The following is a 20,899-nucleotide window of genomic DNA, read 5'->3' on the forward strand; positions in this document are numbered from 1 at the left end:
ACTCCCAAAATGATTGGGACATACATAGCTACTAACTAATAAGTTTTGGCCTTATGAATTTGATGGTGAAGACCACTTCAATCGCTTGCTGTCACTAATTATGGAGTAACCAGCCACGTCAAAGAAAGAATTAGGGAAACGTCAAATCTCCATTTCCTTCCTACTTTAAAGGGAAATTATTACTCTTTATGGATTATTGATGTTAATTTGTGGTTGTGAAATACCTCGTCCAACATCGACCACCATGGCATCACGTGTCCACTTTCTGTGTCTGTCATTTTGGTAGGTGGGTGGGGTTGGAACCTCTTAAGATCAAGCTCGTTTCTTATTAATTATTCACTTAACTATTGTTAAGAATTATTAGGGAAAGATATTATGGGTAGTCTGGTAACGGATGACATTAAGAAAAGATATTATGGATGGTCCATAACAGATGACATGATGGTTTTTTTTTTTTTATCACAGTGAGGTTTTTTTTTTTGTTTTTTTACTTAAATGGGGTCTGTTTCAAAAAAATTACAAAAATGGAGTAAGTCGTGCCAATTTGACACGACTTCATATGCAGACTTTGACACATCAACCTGAATCTGCCAAATTGACACGCACAAAGTCGTGCCAAATTGACACGACTTCAAGTTGACGTGCACAAAGTCGTGCCAATTTGGCACGACTTCCACATATGAAATCATGTCAAATTGACACGACTTGTCTCATTTTGTAATTTTTTTGAAACAAACCCCATTTTGATAAAATAGGAAAAAAATAGCTCCCCAATGGTAAAAGAACCGACATGATAAGTCCAACAAACATTCGTTAGAATGAATTAATGATTCTGATACCAATGACTCTGATACTATATTATGAAGTGGACTTTAAGTTTAACTCATTCTGATAAGTTTGCACCCACTTATATTTTGAAATACTTTAAATACTTTAGTTTTTAGTCGATATGTGAAATTAAATAAACTTTATTTTTTTTAACTTATTGTCCGCAAATTACTAGATGTTTATTCATTTTTAGGTTCTCTCTTTTTGTTTTTATCCGTTGTCATAATTTAGCTAAACCAGACACACACACCCATACAACTCTTTCCCTAGGGAGAGCATGCAAAACCAACGTGCCTGAGTGAGATAGAGCATTCATTCTCAGCTTCTTCATTCTCCTAGAGTACAAACAAATTATTCAAAAGATTCACCACTAGTTATAGCTCCTGAAAGTAACAAGATCTTGGTGTCCCAATCACTGAGGCCTTGAAAGTGATGAAGAGGGTTGTGGGAATTGGAGTATTGGGTTGAGTGGCAAAACCTTTTTGACAATGATTTAGCTCCTCTTTTCTATGCTGCATACTGTTGCTATTCTACAAAAGTCAAGCTCTCATCATTTAACCAAGTCCACTGCGTCTAACCACCTCACAATTTCAATCTTCCTGATCCACCAAGCACACCACAGAACTCGGTTTCAGGTATATATATTTTCTGGTGCCAACTTGTGTTTAAATCCTGTAAAACTTAGAAAACAAGTACTGCATATGTATATATACTAGAAAAGTTTGCAAATTCTCAGGTGCTGAAAAGCTTTGTAAGAACTGTGTTCCACATATATGCTTCTTTGGCGTCTTGAATTTCAGTTTCCTACCACTATCATTAATTTTCATTCTAGATAATTTGGTTCAATAATTTGACTTCCTTTACGTGTTGAATGGGCCTAGCCAGAAGCAGTTACCTGCTATTATTGCCATTATGTTAGAAAACAACTCTGAGGTCCCAATGATAGAAAATCATCTCATTATCAGTTGCCAAAACTGCCCTTAAAAATGTGCGGGTATTGAAATTCCTTGCAATGATGAAACACTGCAGAAAGAACACAAATGACTTGAATGAACACTTGAAATGACGAAAAAACCCTACAACTCCATTCCACTGCACCATCACTCTCCAAGGTCACCATTGCAATTACTGACTCACACGACTACCCAATTATCTTGTTCCCCGTGTGTTTTCAAGTCTTAATCCAATTTAGAACTTAATTCAGAATGTTTTCAACACAACAAAAAAATAAGCAAATGAGGAATCATTTATTGGTATATCTACATTATTACGAAGTTATATAGTAACGGATTTAATGGTTGTAGTAGCAGAGTTTCGATATATATAGCAAACTTGGAAGAGAGAGAGAGACAGAGGAGGGGTAGCGATGGAGCCGTCAGAAAAGTCGCCGAAAAAAGTATCATCAGTCAGATCATCATTTCCGAGAGATCCACGTGGCTCGCTCGAAGTGTTCAATCCAAACACTTCAACTGCAGCGAACTCGCGCGTGCGTTCACAGCCGCTTTGGAAATCGTACACGGAGTCGGAGGAATCGCGCGATGAAATCGCCGCCACGTCGTGGATGGCGATTAATCCGGCGCCGCAAGCAGAAGTGGAATGCGGCGCGGCGGCGCAGAGGGCTGCGGAGTGGGGGTTGGTGCTCCGAACCGACACCGAGACCGGCAGGCCGCAGGGCGTGGCGGCGAGGAACTCCGGCGGCGAGGAACCCAACGTTGCCAAACTTGCCGCCGCCGCTTCGTCTTCCAGGAAGAACTCTCAGAACTCCGCCAGAACCTCCGGCGACTCCTCCTCTGACGGCGGCGGCGACGTGGTGGGTGGAATTCCGAGAATTTCGGAGGACGTGATGGGGGCTTTGTCGGCTTTCCAACAAACTTTCGTGGTTTCGGATGCTACCAAACCCGATTGCCCGATCCTGTATGCCAGTGCCGGGTTCTTTAAAATGACGGGTTATACGTCCAAGGAAGTTATTGGCAGAAACTGGTATTTTTCACATAATTTAATTTCACTGCACTTTTTACAGTTTCATAAATTAGGGTCTCATAACAAATGTCTTAAACAATATCAATTAAGAAACTAAAACACGATTCAAAAAAATATCTAAAATCTACAATTATTATTATTATTATTATTTCGATTGTCATTTACTTAAGATTTGAAGAGATGATATTATAGTATATTTGTGAGTTTACTGTAGAATGTAAAAAAATTAAAGAAAAGGGCATAAAGAAAATTAAGTAAAGCATAGGGTTTTGTTTGGAATAAAAAATTGTAATAAGGATTTTACTGTGGAGTGGGGGTGCAGTCGGTTTTTACAGGGTGCAGAGACTGATTGTGGTGATGTGGCGAAGATAAGGGAAGCATTGGAAGCTGGGAAAATTTACTGCGGAAGGCTATTAAATTACAAGAAGGATGGGACACCTTTCTGGAACCTTCTCACCATTACACCCATTAAGGATGAAGATGGCAAGGTCCTCAAATTTATCGGGTAAGCTACCTTTTTTTTTGTTTAGTTTTGGATTTACATGTGTATTTTTGTGGTGTAAGTTTGTGTTATTATGAGGTTCATTTTAGTTGGTTGGGACCAAAATTGACGACTCATTTGATTGTTCATGGCACCCGTGGTCTCTGCGTCACATTTTAAGTAAAAAGAGCGTGGCCCGCGAGACCTCCATGCATTTTACCTGGACCACTTTTTTCCCAAAACTCTCATATCATCTTAACGTTCAACATTTTAATTTAATATTAGAGTGATTTATAGTCTATTTTAATGAAAAATTATTAGATTTATGGTTATTTATTATCATAGTATTATTAAATTATTTATAAATATACAAAGAGTTTTGACATAACAAATACATTGCATTGCAGATCCTATATGGACTTAAAAAATTGAATATATACATTGGTATAATCATTTTTTAATTGATTTTATAAGTTTACATTAAATTTAAAAGACATTTCACACTAATTAAGATTATGACATTTCATAATATATAAATAGGTACAAATTTTATTTTATATGTCAATTTTATAAGATTAGGTTAGTATCATAACTATTTAAAGCATATCCTAAAAAGTGTTTGTAAGTTTTATCAAATTACCTATTAAGTGTTTGTAAGTCTTATCAAATTACTTATTGTCTGGTGAGTACAAATCTCATGTTATAAATCGATTTTATATGTTTTAGAAATATTGTATGTAAAATAAAAGAATTAGAGTGGTGTAAAAGAATGAATGTTGTTTGGGTAGGTGGTAATTTGAAATTTTGTTATTTTTGCAGAATGTTAGTGGAGGTTAGCAAGCACACGGAGGGGTTGAAGGAGAAGACTCTACGTCCCAATGGATTACCGGAATCCTTGATTCGATACGATGGTATTATATTTCAAACTCACACCTCATCATTTCTCATCTTACTTTATCCACGTATAAACAAATACAATTCATAGATTTTTAAAAGAATTTAAATTTAATTGAACTTCTTATATTTTTTTTAATAAATAATTTTTCACTTATATATTATAAATTAGTTTTATATCTATTTCACTCGAAAACTTAACACACCATTTATATATACAGAATATCAAACATACAAATTAAAGAAAAAGTTCAAATTTCAATTAGAAACTCTGAAAATTATTAAATCAAGATATATCACAAGCAAAAACTATATATAATAATAAATATAATACCAAGCCGAAAAAAAACTAAATAACTGATTATATATAATTTATAATGTCATATTTTATTCTAATATATATACCTATAATTCGATGAAAATAAATAAAGAAACATAATTATTGAAAAGCACATGTCCAAAAGTACATAAAGATATTATTTTACTTTTCAGAAAATAGCAGGGCATTCAAATACAACCATATTAACAATATTTGAAATATAATAAATATTTTAAATTATAATTTTGAAATTAAAATAATGTATGAATTACTCAAAAATGATGATTTTGCGGGAGTAAATTTGTTTTAATGTCAAATAAGATATCAACAACCACCATCCTAAAATTGGCAGTATTAAAAGATGTTCTAACAAATATTAAGTATATATTGCATGAATATTTTAAATTTATATAAACTCAATCATAGCTTTAAATATTCATTAAATTTTACGTAGGATACAACAATAATTAATTAATGTAAGATACAGTAATGTGAATAAAAAATATATAATTTAAATTTAGACTTTCATTTGAAGTCAAGAATGACCTATATTATTCTTCAAAAGGTAAATTATGGTACTGTGAGGAAGAGTATGAACGAATGGACATTTTTTGTGAGGGGAGTAAAATATTGTTTCCTTCTAACCCACACCACCATATTTGAATCAGCATTAAATGTTGACCTTTTGTTTCCATTTTTCATGAATATGTAACATAATTTCAATTGGCATTTGCATACAGAACAAACAAAAATGGTAATAAAGATTCAACATGAACCAATTTACAATGTGAAAGTCCAAAATATGTGATTGAGCAGGCCATGCAGTAGTAGTTAATAGAATTCTCATGGTGTTTACGTAGCAGTTCTAACAGCTAGTGCATTGGATTGCCTTGTATTGCAGCACGCCAGAAAGAGAAGGCTACAAACTCAGTATCTGAGTTGTTGCAGATCATGAAGCGCCCCCGAGCACTGAGTGAATCCGCAGGCCGACCCTCCATTACAAAATCAGGATTTGCTGAGGAAGAAAAACAATCACTACATGAAGAAGAAGAAGAAGAGGAGGAGGAGGAGGAGAAAGAGAAAGCAAAAAGAACATTAAGAAGAAAATCCGAGAGTGAGGCTTCATTAGGACGCAAATCAGAAGGAGGAAAAAAAATTTCCATGCAACGAATCAGTGAAGTGCCTGAAAATAAACTGAAAAACTCTCAGCGCCGTTCCTTCATGGGGTATATATTGTTATTTAATTATGTTATTAATCTCTGGTTCTATATATATGATAATAACAATTTTTTTATAAATTATGTTTCAAATAGGAATTCAGAGAGAACAACACAAAAAATACTTATGAAACTTTATTCCAGTTTAGTGGCTAATATGGTTGCAATTGCTGTAACAATGCTGTTGTTTTCTGAGACTCCAAAACCAAATGTTGTTGTCACAGAGTTGTAATTACGACAGTTTCTTAAAACCTTCATCCATATTATAACACAATTCACTGTGATATATTTGCATGCTACAGGTTCAGGCGGAAAAGTGAGTCCAACGATGAAAGCATGGAAAATGATGTTATTGAGGATGTCAGCTCTGATAGTGAGGATGGTGAGAGGCCTGATAGTTTTGATGTAGATGACAAAGAAAAGCAGAGGGAAAAGAGAAAAGGTCTTGATCTTGCTACCACGCTTGAACGTATTGAGAAAAACTTTGTCATTACTGATCCAAGGCTTCCAGACAATCCAATAGTAAGATTCTCTGAATCATTGTACTACAGTGAAAAAGTGTTCCCCTTCTGCTTTGGATTCTTGTACTGTAGGTAAACATGTGACACTGTAAAGTTTGTACTTGGTTTTTGCTTTTTCAGATCTTTGCATCGGATAGCTTCTTAGAGCTTACAGAATATAGTCGTGAAGAAATCTTGGGAAGGAATTGCAGGTATGCTTTGAATTTAATGTTATTACACGGCAAGTATACTTATGCTAAATGGAAGCTGGTGACTCAAATTTAATTCTCTCTGAAAACTTAAAAACATTGATTTACCAACATGAAATGATCAAAAAGTAATTTTATAATGTCACAATTGAGTGTGTTTACATAATATGCTATTTGGCTATTTAGGTTTCTACAAGGACCTGAAACTGATCCAGCAACAGTGAGAAAAATTAGAGAAGCAATTGACAACCAAACAGAAGTTACCGTGCAACTGATTAATTATACAAAGAGTGGTAAGCTTGTGTTGATTTTCTGCTGGGAAAACAACTTCCGTAGGCTAATTTCTTATAGAGTTGGATTTATAACTATTGTATCTAATTAAGTTTCGAATGATAGGAATGTTTACTGCAAGCTATTCAATATCATACATACAATTATAAAGAAATAAAACTACTGTTATCTCTGTTTTTCACGAATAACATTTACCTGCACTAGTACTAGTCATTCAAAAAAAAAAGTTCACAGCATTTGCTATAGTGTTCTAGAATCCTGAATGCGTTGCTTAGCGTACAAAGGATATATAGAAATATATTTAACGTGAAGATCAATAATCTTGCGATCACTTTTCCACTTGCTATTGAAGATTTCTCTGTTCAACCCAGGAAAGAAGTTCTGGAACCTGTTTCATTTGCAACCTATGCGTGATCAGAAGGTACAGCGTATGATAGTCCTCTGAAGATGTTACATCCTTTAGATCTTGACGTACAAAGTTTGTTTTGGGTAGTAGATCGTATTCTTTTCACCTATATTTTGACATAGCAGAATACGAATGTTAGCTTTTGTCTCTTTTCTTTCTTGGTTTAACAGGGAGAAGTGCAGTATTTTATTGGTGTTCAACTAGATGGTAGTCAACATGTAGAGCCTCTTCAGAACGGCATCGCAGAAGATACTGCAAAGGAGGGAGAACAAATGGTAGGTCCCTACTCAAATTCTTTATATGAATTCATACATTATCTTAAGTTATCATCGATATAAAAAATCAGGCTTTAAATTCTCATTAAATTTTTTTTATAGTAGGCTTTAAATTTGAAAGCATATATAATAAAGCCTATGAATTATGATTTCCACCGCAAAAATTTTACATCTATTATGAGCTCTTTCTTTTGTCATATAACAAGTACATTTGAAATCCATCCTCAGGTCAAACAAACTGCAGAAAATGTTGATGTGGCAGTGAGAGATCTTCCGGATGCTAATATGGTAACATCTACTGCTATCAGTTATCTTTTTCTTCTGAAGAGCTTTTGACTTCAATGGTGAAATGACCACCCTTTTGGCGCATCCCAGAAACCAGACGATTTATGGACAAATCATTCAAAAGCAGTTCACCCCAAACCTCATAGGAAGGATAACCCTGCATGGAAAGCTATCCAGAAGGTATTACTTTCGTATTTGAGAATGCGTCGCGTTTATCAATTTTTTGGAATTTCTTACACTATACGATTGTAAAATACAAACGAGGGGCAGATTGATGAATACTTCATGTTTATTTGTTCTTTTCTTTGTTTCTTTAAATTTCAAGGATGTAGGAAGTGATAATAATTTTCTCTTAAATTAAATTATATATTGAAGATTATTTTATTCTGTTGGTGAACATGCCAAGAAACCATTAAACTTCCATCTGTATTTCATAGGTTATTTTGGACTTTCCTGGTCACTTGAATATCAGATCCAATTTATGTTAATTTTGCAAATTGTTCTGTGACCATGTTTTTGCAGGTCCTAGAAAGTGGAGAACAGATAAGCTTAAAGCACTTTAGGCCGATTAAACCTTTAGGATCAGGAGATACTGGCAGGTTTTTCCCTTATTCCTCTAATGCATTTCCCTCTTTCAGAGTTGCTTGTACAGTTGTACTGGTAACATGGGAGCTAAATTAAGTGTCAGGTATGAAATGAATTGACCACATTTGACTGACTTAACATTTGAAGATTTCGTCACTTCAACTAGAGTAATTTCTGCATATATAAAAAAACCTTATTGATAAATTATCTCTTTAGTTAATCGAAAATTAAAGCGAGCAAATTATGTAAGATCTTCATTAGAATTTCTTTGTTGATTTGTGTGATAGACTATTTATTTTTGTTCCATTATTTTTCCAAAGAAAGCTTCTGTGGCATTGATATTATTACATATTATTGGCTTACAGTGTGCATCTGGTGGAGCTACGTGGAACAGGTCAATATTTTGCCATGAAGGCTATGGATAAGGGTGTTATGCTCAATCGTAACAAGGTTCTGATATGAGTTCTGTGATTAATTAACTTGAGTTTTCGTTTAGCTTCTCACTGCTAACTTCTGGATCTATTTACACGTCCTACCGACATGTTTTCTGTAAAAGTAAACATTACATATTGTATTGGCTTCGTTTTCTCTTCCTTTTGGCATTTAACTTCTATTATGTCAATAAGGATTTCTCAGCATCGAAATACTAGTTCACTTGAGACAGCACACATACATAATCGTGTTTCTAATTATCTTAAAGTAACAAAATGATTACTCTAATTGAAGTTGTGTAAATAGTATAACAGCATCTACCCCTGCTGTTGTAATAAGTTGGCCTTTATACACTTTCCACAGGTGCATAGAGTTTGCGCAGAGAGAGAAATTCTTGACCAGCTGGACCACCCTTTTCTACCTGCATTATATGCTTCGTTCCAGGTTAGAAACTTGAATACTACTTTTACATAACTGGTAGGAACATTAGGATCAACTATCATAGAGTTAAAATATGTCATACCAACCTTAACGAATTACATTGTCTTAACTTGAACTAATGCCTTCATTTCCTACTACATCTCATCATGAATTGCAGAGTATTAAGGATATTCATGCGATTATTTAACTTGATTAACTTGCAGACCAAATCACACGTTTGTTTAATAACTGATTATTGTCCTGGCGGAGAATTATTCATGCTTCTTGACCAGCAACCAACTAAGGTTCTAAAGGAAGACGCCGCGAGGTATACTATACTACTTCATATAGAAGTTATACAAATATATATATATATGATGGAATGAAGAAAATAGGAAAGAGTTTTGATCAAAATGATTTTTTTTATGTTTAAAAGCGTGACCAAATCCAACTTTACGAGTTCTTGACCAAATCTTTCTCGGGTTCTCATTTCTCTACCTAAATGCACCAAAAGGGAAATATAGAGATTGTTAGTTCCTTTTTTAATGAATTTGAGTTGTTACGAACCCTTTATTTTTAAATTTGAATAAAACAAAGGATTGTTCTTCAAAACATTCTGCTACTTGTGTTTCTCTACTTTTCTTTAACTGACATTAAGTTCGTAATATTTTTAGATTTTATGCAGCTGAGGTAGTGATTGCATTGGAGTACCTTCACTGCCAAGGTAGGCTCTTACTCGCCTTTTATACATGTGTACACTATATGGCATCATGATAACCATTGTTGTCTTCTCTTCTAATTTTTTAAACTGTCTTGCAACTTGGGAGATGTTTAGTAACAAAATATTTCGGAATCACTCAAGTGGCATATGCTGACCTACTTAAATTTCTGCCCAAAGAAATTTTGACAGTTAAAAAACTCTGATGTATACAAAGACATTTTCTCATTAGAACAAATTTTAACATGACATTTTTTGGTGAGTATTTACAGGGATAATATATCGAGATTTGAAGCCTGAAAATGTGTTAATCCAAAGCAATGGGCATGTGTCCCTAACAGATTTTGATTTGTCATGTTTAACTTCTAGTAAACCACAGGTATTGATAATGTAGTTTTAATTCGAAACAATACTTTCTTAAGTTTAATTCAGGCATATGAAACAGTTTTATATTTTTGTTTATGTCTGTCTCTTTGCAGCTTATAATTCCAGCTTCCAATTCAAAGAAGAAGAAGAAGAAGAAACAGAGAAATCAGGAGGTTCCTGTGTTTATGGCTGAACCAATGAGAGCATCAAATTCTTTTGTTGGCACGGAAGAGTACATTGCTCCGGTTTGTTATTAATTACTCCACTTCTTTTATATTATTGAGTACCAAAAACTATGGTTCAATATATGCTTGATTCAAATACATCATTTTGTGTTGAATGTACTTTATTATTATGCATACAATGTATTTACACATATAATCAATACTTCGCATTTGTTAAGAAAAAGTTTTATTGGACGAAACAGTAAAACTTTTTTCTTCTGATATGTTATTTTATTGTTGTTCATACAACTTGAACTTTGGAGTTTTTTATGCATTGTTTAGATTTTATCGTAACTGATAGTTCAACTTGTGCAGGAAATTATAACTGGTTCTGGTCACACTAGTGCTGTTGATTGGTGGGCGCTAGGTAATTTTAATTTAAAAAAAAAACAACTGTGAATCTAAATAAATATCTAAACATTACAAAAAGTTAACCAAAGGCTGTTTTAATACATTTTACATATGCATATATTTATGTTGTTTGATCTCTTTATTATTTTCAATTTGACGATTAACAAGTCAAGCATAACCGATTTAATTTAATGACATGGAGGTTAGAAATGATTGAATTGAATAGTTATAAAAAATCCACTCAAACGTTTATGAAGCTTCTTCAATAAGGGCAACACATAAATCATGAGCATAGATTATGTACATAAGCAAATTTAAATTATATCACATAATTCACATTGCTTAACTTCAATATCCTTTTTTTAGGTATTCTTGTATATGAAATGTTTTATGGATATACTCCATTCCGGGGAAAGACAAGACAAAAAACGTTTGCTAATATTCTTCACAAGGATCTCAAATTTCCCAAAAGTAAACCAGTAAGTGTTCTTCTTAGCTAGATTTCAATAGTGATCTAATTGGGAAATGCAAATTGAGAGTCTAGTATCATCTCTTTCAAGCCTGTGAATAATTTCTTCACTTGATAGAAGCTTATAAAAAATATATTTATTTAAGCTATTCAAATGCATCTAATTGACATTAAAGTCCAATAAAATCTTATTCAGTCTAACATGAGTTAGGAGTTATATGAATCATGCTGAATTTGCACTCTGTGAACACAAACGGAATGAGAATATTGTTTTAACATGCAATAAGTGTTAATGCAGGTAAGTCTCCAGGGAAAGCAGCTGATTTATTGGTTATTGCAGAGAGATCCCAAAGAAAGATTGGGGTCACGTGAAGGAGCAAATGAAATTAAACGTCATCCTTTCTTCAAGGGTGTCAATTGGGCACTAGTTCGTTGCATGGTAACATAATACTTCCACTTTCAATACATTTCTTCTGATGATTTTGCTGTTCTCTTGTTAAAGTCAAAGCTTCATCTTAGTAATTTATGTTAATTTTTAATATAAATTCTTACTTAATTAGCTAAAATAACATCAAAAGTACTTAAGAAATTGCATCTGGGTTATTATAACAATCCTTACTTCAACATCTAGAGTTAAACTTGTGATTATCTTGTCAGAAACCTCCTCAACTTGATGCTCCTCTCTTACCGAAAACTGAAGAAGAAAAAGAAGCCAAAGATATAGATCCTGGGCTAGAGGATTTGCAGACAAATGTTTTCTGAAAGGTAATGTCTTCATCCCTTTCTGTGTATATCTTGTGGTTATACTTCATTATATTGACTGTAAATTGTGGCCTGTAGGATTAGAAGATGAAGTTATATATGATATGGCATTGAAGAAATGATGAATTCTTTGAGATTTTGAACAATTAAGGGAATTCAATCCCTCCCTTCAGTGGTGCAAAGTTTGATCTTGATCACTGAGATTACCAATGGAAGTTCTAAAATTAATGTAATTTTATTAGATTATAAGCTGTCTCACCTTCCATTAAGGGAGGGATTAGGAACTGAAACCATCAAGCAAATTATATTAGTCTAGTCTAGTGTGAAAATTGGTGTATATTTCAAGAATAATTTAAAACATGCATTGTAACATAATAATAAATTTGATTTGCTAAATCATTTTTTGAAAAAAAAAAGTGTGAATCATATATACATCTGAATGATCTTTTTACTTTTCTTTTAAAAAAAAATTAACATAACTACGAAAAGATCTTAAAAATAAAATTAACTTATTTAGTAAACACAAGTTAACTAAAACAAAAGTTCTATATTTAAGAAGATTTAAAATCAAATATCAAATAAATACATTTACAAGCCATGTAAAAGCTTACGGCTTAATTATATACAATTAATATTTTTAGAAGTAATTTAATTCAATACTTAATTTTACTTACTGGTTAGAGACAGCGTAACTTTGGGACAATGAGAAATCAATTTAATTTAATTTTAATTCATCCCTAAAAATTACTCCGTTTACATTTTTTAATATTAAGTCAGATTTAAACTATTTATATTCAAAATCAATCAAACATTCATTAACTATTCCTTTGTTAGAATCTTTCATGTAAATTTTAATAATCAATTAAAATAAAATTGAAATTAAGATGGTTATGCAGAAAAGATATAATGTTTAGGGATGAATTAATCGAGATAAAATTAAATTTTAAAATATTTATCAGTCAATAAATTAAGATATATGAAAGATTAAGATGTTTATGCGAAAAAAAAGATAAAGTTATTAGAGTGGGCGTCTATAGAAAATACCTTTTTTCTGATATAAAACATGAGTTTATTATTTATAAGGTTTTGCTAAAAATAATTTACATCGGCGTCTATAGAAAGTACATGATATTGGTGCATTTATTATATATAGAAAAAAGTATTTGAACGTAGATAAGAAACAAGGGTGTATAAAATATGCATGTAAAATACAAGATACTAAAAAAGGATTTACAAAATGATAGGTACAAACAAAACCACTCTTCGAGGTAACTTTTTGTCATGGTCTTATGATATGTGCACCCTCCTATAGTGTTTCAGTGGATCAAGTAAAATAACGCAATGCAAAAGCTATCACAAAAATAGGTTCCAGCACTAAAGTAGCAAAAAATAAAATTTCTCAAATTATTAAAATCATATTTATTATACATGACTTTCACTTTAAAATCATGCACATAATATATCACTTATCAATTTTGTATAAAAAAATTATCCAAAATCATAATTCATAGAAAAAACAGAAAACAAGAATGTTACAAAAACTGTAACAACAGAAAATGAATGAATAACGTAATAGAAAGTAAATAAAATATTTAATTAAAAGAAACGTAATTGAAGTGAGAAAGAAAGAGGCATAAGTAGAAGACATGTGTGTTGAAGACGGCGCAAAAAGCAGTGTTAGCATTTTGCAGTTTATAGTAATTGAGTGAAGTTCCGTTTGGTTTCAGGTATATAAACATTAACGAACATTTTACGAAAAAAGAAGGAAAAAGACGCAGAGATCTGACGCGTATGATCGGACGGTGGGAAATTGGAGAAGCAGGGGCGCATGGTAGAGTGGGAAGGCATTCGCACACGCAACACAATACAACGGTCTACCTGGCTCCTTTGCTCTCAGTCATCTTCTCTTACACACACAAACCGAACCAAAACTAAACCAAACCCTTTTTTTTTTTTCAAAGTCAGTCACTGAGTCACTTTTTCTTGGTGCGGCCTCTTTCTCTGCGTTGCGTTGCGTTCATCCCTGTTTGGTGCGGTGGGAGTTTTTGGTCTTTTCCCACTCCCATCATCAATCTCTCAATCGCACGGCCCATCTCCGTCCACGTCATCTACGTCTTCTTCGTACCCTCTCCACCTTCCTCTGTCTTCCCCCTCTTCTCACTATATAACAATTTTAGGGTTTCCAAAAGCCATTCTTCAATATCGCACTGCGCAACCTTCCCTTTTGCCTCCTTCTTTTCCCACCATGTCCTCGGCTCTGCCTCAATTTCTCCTTCCGCGCTTCTTCTGTCGCGATTCAGGTATTCTGCTCCTCCCCCTCATCTCCGATTGCTCGTGGTGTTCCGTGATTCTTGTTTCTAATTTCGGTTTTTTCTGAAATGTGTTTGTCGTTTTATTGTTGCTGTTATTGGTGGGGTTATCGTTTTGGGAAAGTTGACACTGGGTGTTGTTTTTGGTTTTGAATTTGTGGTCTTGCGATTGTTAGGGTTTTGATTGAGATTTGTTCGTCCGGGGTTCGAGTTTTTGAATTTGGGTCGGCTCGTGAACGTGTTTTTTGGCGGCACTGTGGTGTTATGTTTCATGGCAATTGAGAAGAATAGCTTTAAGGTGTCCAGGCTTGATTCCGAGTGTTCTCCTCGAAGTAGGGAAAGTATGTCCAGTGACGAAGAGGTGGTTCGGCGGCGCAACTCTGCCGTGGAATCGGACGACGACGACGAGTTTGATGATGCTGACTCTGGGGCAGGGTCTGATGATTTTGATTTGCTGGAATTGGGTGAGACTGGGGCGGAGTTTTGTCAGATTGGGAACCAGACTTGCAGCATTCCGTTGGAACTGTACGATCTTGCTGGTCTTGAAGATGTGCTGTCGGTGGATGTGTGGAATGACTTATTGAGTGAGGAGGAGAGGTTTGAACTTGCTAAGTATCTTCCTGACATGGATCAAGAGACTTTTATGCAGACCTTGAAAGAGGTTTTCACTGGTTGTAACTTGCATTTTGGGAGTCCCATTAAGAAGTTGTTTGATATGTTGAAGGGTGGCTTATGTGAGCCGAGAGTTGCGCTTTACAGGGAGGGCATGAATTCTTTTCAGAAGCGACGACACTATCATCTGCTGAGGAAGCATCAGAACAACATGGTCAGCAATCTTTGCCAGATAAGAGATGCTTGGCTTAACTGTAGGGGATACAGTATTGAAGAAAGGCTCCGTGTCCTGAACATTATGAGAAGTCAAAAGAGTTTGATGTACGAGAAGGAAGATTTGGAAGTTGATTCTTCAGATGAGGAGTCTGGTGAAGGTATATGGAACAGGAAGAACAAGGATAGGAAAATTTCACAGAAAATGGGTCGCTATCCTTTTCATGGGGTGGGTTCTGGTTCAGATATCCATCCACGAGTACGATCAGCTGCTATTGAACAAGAGAAGTTTGGGAAGCAAAATCCAAAAGGCATACTCAAGTTGGCTGGTTCAAAGCCACCTTCAGTAAAGGACCCAAGCGGTCGCATATCTTCTCCCTACCCTACTTTGGATGTGAATCCTGGTGTAAATGGTTCAACTTCTGCTCTTTCTCATCAGAACAAGTCAGCGGGATATGATTCAGGGTCAATGCTCAGGATGAGGGATCAGCAGTGGAATGGTGACAACAATGAGGAGATGTCACATGGGCCGACTGCCCTTCAAGATCGCAATTTATTACGTGGCAACATGATTGATAAATCTAATTTCCGGAAAAGGGGAAAGAGGCATGACCTTCTGAGAGGTGATGAGATGGATACTGACAATTTGATGGGTCTGTCTCTGTCTTCAAGGACTGATCTGCATGGATACACTAGAAATGCCCACCAAACTTCTGATTTAAAAAATTTCCCGGCAAAGCCATCTTCTAAGAGAGGTTCGTATGAATATTCTAGGAATGTTAAGTATCCTCCAGAAAATGTTCAACAGTTTGTTGGTAGCGAACAGGCAAAGTCCAGATTTAGGAGCTCACAGTTACCGCTTAAAGGTAGTACGGTTGATTCAGGAGATTATGATGAACTTTTCTGTAGCAATGAGACACCAGGACAGGAATTCGGTATGGATTCTTCATTTAAATATGATGATTGGTATCAAAAGGGCAAGAAATGGAAGGCAGGGAGAGAGTCTCCTGATCTTAGTTACACTCCTTTCAGATCATCCTCCCCACAGGTTAATGATAGACTTCTATCATCTGACTTCAGGGCAAAATCCTTGCAGGAGAAGATCAGGGGGACTTCTATGCAGAATGGAGGAAAAGAGACAATGCCTTTGAGGGGTAACCTGCTTTTAAGAAGTGAAGAAACTGAATCAGACTCATCAGAACAGTTGGGTGACGAGGAGGATGACACTCCTTTGTTACAGAGCAAATATGCTTACATGATGGGTACTGCTGCCGGCTCTCGCTCAAAATTGTTAAAGGCTCACCTAGATCCCAAGAAGGCCAAATTTGTTACAGATTTGAAGCCACATGTAATAACGCAATTCAAAAAGAAGGGTGGCTTTACAGAGCGGGGGCAGATGCATGGTGTAGATAATTACCTTTCTAAAGCAAAGCAGAAGGGTGAAATACGCAATGGCGGTGCTTTTCATAAACAGGCTGGTAAATTTATTGAAGAGAGCTATCCCTTGGGATCAGACATGCTTGATGATGGTGATGATGATTGGAAGCAGGTATACAAAACAGGTAAGAATGGCCGAATACGAGGGGATCCCATTGGAAGGTTAGACATGCCCTCATCAAATGCATACACTGCTGAGCGAAAGAAGAAAGGGAGAACTGACCTCGATCATTCCATTGTGAGGTCTAAATATTTGCATGATTATGTTGGTGATGAGGATGATGCATTTGAAAGACGGTTGGTTGTGGATAATAATGAAGTTGGGCAAAGTAGGCATGGGAGAAAAGGACAGAAATATGTTGCTGCATATAAGGGTGATCAAAATGAGCGATCCGAGGCTCCGCTCGGTTGCAACTCAGCATCAAAGAAGCGAAAAATGAAGGATGATGATATTGGTGGCAGAGATGAAGATGGCAATCTTTTGTCAGCCACCCCAACAGATGATTTGACTTACTCAAAAAGAAAATCAAAGAAAAAAATAGAGATCGAGAGGATTAGTTCAGAAATGGATAATTCTGATATGCGTCTTACTGATATGGGGACAGCAGACAGAGAACTGGAAACCAAGCCACAAAAAAAGACATTCACTTTGATCACACCAACAGTCCATACTGGATTTTCATTTTCTATTGTACATCTTCTTTCAGCAGTCCGCATGGCAATGATTAGTCCACATGCAGAAGACAGTCTAGAAGTGGGGAAACCCATAGAAGAACTGAACAAAGCACAAGAAGGCACTGAAAATGGTGATCTTTCTAACAGTAAGATTGATGCCAATGGCGAGTCCACTGACCATCTGAACATGCTCTCTCTTACTGTTCAGGAGATTGTTAATCGTGTGAGATCAAATCCTGGTGATCCTTGCATTCTCGAGACCCAAGAACCACTGCAGGATTTGGTCAGAGGGGTTCTGAAGATATTTTCTTCAAAAACAGCACCCTTGGGAGCAAAGGGTTGGAAGGTACTAGCTGTTTATGAAAAATCTAACAAAAGTTGGTCATGGACTGGCCCAGTTATTCATAATTCACATGACCATGATACCATTGAGGAGGTGACTTCTCCTGAAGCTTGGGGTCTTCCTCATAAGATGCTTGTCAAGTTGGTTGATTCCTTTGCCAATTGGTTGAAATGTGGTCAGGAAACTCTTCAACAAATAGGAAGTCTTCCAGCTCCACCTTTGGCATTGATGCAGGTCAACCTTGATGAGAAGGAAAGGTTTAGGGATCTGAGGGCTCAAAAGAGTCTTAACACCATAAGCCCTAGTTCAGAGGAAGTGAGGGCTTATTTTCGTAAGGAGGAAGTTCTTAGGTACTCAATCCCTGACAGAGCATTTTCCTATACAGCAGCTGATGGTAAAAAATCTATTGTGGCACCTTTGAAAAGAGGTGGTGGTAAGCCAACATCAAAAGCCCGAGACCATTTTATGTTGAAACGTGATCGGCCACCCCATGTTACAATTCTTTGCCTTGTAAGAGATGCAGCAGCTAGGTTACCTGGAAGTATTGGCACTAGAGCAGATGTTTGTACTTTAATTCGAGATTCTCAATACATTGTTGAAGATGTTTCTGATGCGCAAATTAACCAAGTAGTTAGTGGGGCCTTGGATAGATTGCATTATGAACGTGATCCTTGTGTACAATTTGATGGGGAAAGAAAACTGTGGGTTTACTTACACAGAGAAAGAGAAGAAGAAGATTTTGAGGATGATGGGACTTCGTCCACAAAGAAATGGAAGAGGCAGAAAAAGGATGCTGCAGATCAATCTGATCAAGGAACAGTAACTGTTGCTTGTCAAGGGACTGGGGAACAAAGCGGATATGATTTGTGCTCAGATCTCAATGTGGATCCACCACCATGCACTGATGACGATAAGGGAATGGAACTTCTTTCTACCGATGCAAGGCTGAATGAAGAGACCCATGTTGATGTCAATCTTGCTTCTGAAGAAGGCAATGCCTGCGATGGTAATTCAATGGCTTGGGAGTCTCTTGGTTTAAATCCTACTCGGGAGTTATGCCAAGAAAACTCAACAAACGAAGATTTTGATGATGAATCTTTTGGTAGAGAAAGGCCTGTTGGACTATTGAGTGCAAGCTTGTTGTGAAGAATTCTACAGGTAGAACTATTTACCTCATTGACATTATTTTGATTGTATATTCCTCTTTGCCTTTTGGCTATTTGTTATCTGAAATATCATAACTCCTTTGTCTATGGCACATTGAGAGTCTAGTTATTTTTAAAGAAACAAAGACATTAGAGAAGTTTGCTAGGTTGTTTGAGAGAAGTATAATTGAAGTAGAATACGGTTTCTTGGTATTTTTTGTTACATAGAGGATATTCAATTTGTTTCTCCGATATTGAATCCATTTATTAGTGCTTATGAAATCTGTAACTTTTTCTTTGTGCAGGCTTTTGGTCCACCGGCACTCGAGTTCGGTCATCCTGGCTTTTGCACTGTTGCTTGTATATAATGCGGGCACAGTATCTTTGTATATTGATTTGATCGCAAAGAAATAGAATAGAATGTGATCTTGTTGAAGATCGTAGAATTGGTTAGGTTAGCTGGATGCTTTTAACGGCTTTACATCCCCCATAAATAATACCTTTTGGGTTGAAATTTCTAATGATTTGAAGTGAGCTTCTTGTGTGATGGATCAAGGAGCGCGATGTGGCGTTGTTGTATTGCATCGCAGTATTCTTATTTTATCTGTAGATATGACTCAATTAAAGACATGATGTCAGTACATCCAATAAATCTGTTCATCCAAATGAACAGGACAAAATATTAATTACACTCAGATGGAAAACATAAGACGTTATTTCTCATTGCTTGATTCGTATTTTTATGCATGGATGATCTTGTCTTGAGTTTCACAGATGGAATATAACTGCTATTTTTCACTCAGCTGTCCATATTCTTGTAAAAAATAGCTTTGGTAATTTAGTAATAGATTTCTTGTTATGTCGAGCACAAATTTAACTATATGGTCAACAAAATGAAAAACACAATAAATCAAGCAAATTATTACAGGTATGGTTGTTTCACAGTTCAAATATTGGTACTACGAATTTATATGTATTTAAACGGAAAAGTAACCAAGCGATGGTTCCTGTGCTGAAAGTAGTATGTTTAAAACGCATCGAAGGGTGACCCAAACACATTAACTTCTCGTTATAGAATATATTTTGCTTAATTCTAAGATTTGGGATGGGATGCTATATTTAGCAACTTTTTATATGACTTGATTTTATTTGTATATATAACGAGAAAAAGTAATTGAAAATAAAAAGAAAGATTTTTTAGAAAAATAACGTTTTTTATATTTATGCATATTAATAATTTTATTTATTTATTGAAATATAGGACACGCATTATAGGGTAGCAACCATAACTAGTTTTAACGGTTTTTGTGGGCATTTGATGTGAAGTTGGGCAATAACGTGAGTGAAGTGTTAACATCTAGTGAAAGAATGGTGAACCTCAAATAAGAAGGATGACGAGAAGGACGTCATCATGTATATAAAGGAACATTAAGTGTTGAATAACATTAATGAATTACAAATTAAATAGAACTTCAGTTATCATATTTGACAATAGTTGACCCTAAACATATTTGACAATAGTTGACCCTAAATATATTTGACGATGCCTCAAAATATAAGAGTTAGTGTGCTGTCTGTGTATACTTCTCACACCAATCAAGTAAAATTACAAATACACTTTTACTGTGAGCATCCTAAAAGATATATTTTTGAATGAAGTACCTTGAGTTAATGTGTATGACGTCCAATCAAAGACCAATTGTTGAGAGAACGTGAAATCCAATGGCTGCTCGTACTCGGGGTAATAAGGAAAAGTTGAACAATGATGTTTCCAACTTTTCAGGGTTGAAAAAAGTTGTCCTAATGTAACCTGGTATAGTGTGTCAGAAAGACATTGATAAGTGAGTATGGAAGTTTTTGTTTTTCATAAATATATTTCTTAATCCATAGATAGAACTAATTTTTTCATAACATCGTGATTAACCAAAGAACTTACCAGATATTCTTACAAAAAAACAGCTTCTACTAACAGTGGTACACCTTGGTAACGTGGAGAACAAAAGGTACAGAGTATTCCAACCAGAAGCTGCAGCTTTTTCACAGACAGCCATAACATGGGACCCAGTTATCAGCACCGAACCCAACACAACCTTGGACAATTAGTTGTTCCCTTGACCGTACACCCAATTATGAAGAGAATTCTTTGTTCACGT

At 35.3% G+C, this 20,899-nt stretch overlaps 2 protein-coding genes across 5 annotated transcripts; both read left to right on the top strand.

Annotated features, from left to right (window-relative positions):
* The first annotated feature begins 1,034 nt into the window (after positions 1-1,034).
* Positions 1,035-12,408, top strand: LOC137817318 (phototropin-1). Of its 4 annotated transcripts, none has more exons than XM_068620570.1 (24): positions 1,035-1,463; positions 2,133-2,808; positions 3,131-3,313; positions 4,109-4,200; positions 5,404-5,728; positions 6,022-6,241; positions 6,361-6,431; positions 6,615-6,721; positions 7,091-7,140; positions 7,296-7,400; positions 7,629-7,688; positions 7,776-7,865; positions 8,208-8,284; positions 8,636-8,720; positions 9,066-9,146; positions 9,347-9,450; positions 9,797-9,846; positions 10,113-10,219; positions 10,320-10,451; positions 10,746-10,797; positions 11,148-11,260; positions 11,549-11,689; positions 11,908-12,015; positions 12,091-12,408. In XM_068620570.1, the coding sequence occupies exons 2-23, from the start codon at positions 2,195-2,197 to the stop codon at positions 12,010-12,012; spliced, it is 2,964 nt and encodes a 987-aa protein (XP_068476671.1). In that variant the 5' UTR covers positions 1,035-1,463; positions 2,133-2,194; the 3' UTR covers positions 12,013-12,015; positions 12,091-12,408. The 4 variants fall into 4 exon arrangements, with proteins under 4 accessions (XP_068476671.1, XP_068476674.1, XP_068476675.1 ...); XM_068620573.1 differs by having other exon boundaries at positions 1,041-1,463; positions 2,139-2,808; XM_068620574.1 differs by lacking the exon at positions 7,296-7,400 and having other exon boundaries at positions 1,048-1,463.
* Positions 12,409-13,676: 1,268 nt separating this feature from the next.
* Positions 13,677-19,469, top strand: LOC137817316 (uncharacterized). Its single transcript, XM_068620568.1, has 3 exons — positions 13,677-14,312; positions 14,498-18,759; positions 19,052-19,469. Exon 2 carries the CDS (start codon positions 14,593-14,595, stop codon positions 18,745-18,747), a length of 4,155 nt encoding a protein of 1,384 aa, XP_068476669.1. The 5' UTR covers positions 13,677-14,312; positions 14,498-14,592; the 3' UTR covers positions 18,748-18,759; positions 19,052-19,469.
* The last annotated feature ends 1,430 nt before the right edge of the window (positions 19,470-20,899 follow it).

This window comes from Phaseolus vulgaris, unplaced genomic scaffold (assembly GCF_000499845.2).
Source record: "Phaseolus vulgaris cultivar G19833 unplaced genomic scaffold, P. vulgaris v2.0 scaffold_30, whole genome shotgun sequence".
Classification (NCBI taxonomy): domain Eukaryota; kingdom Viridiplantae; phylum Streptophyta; class Magnoliopsida; order Fabales; family Fabaceae; genus Phaseolus; species Phaseolus vulgaris.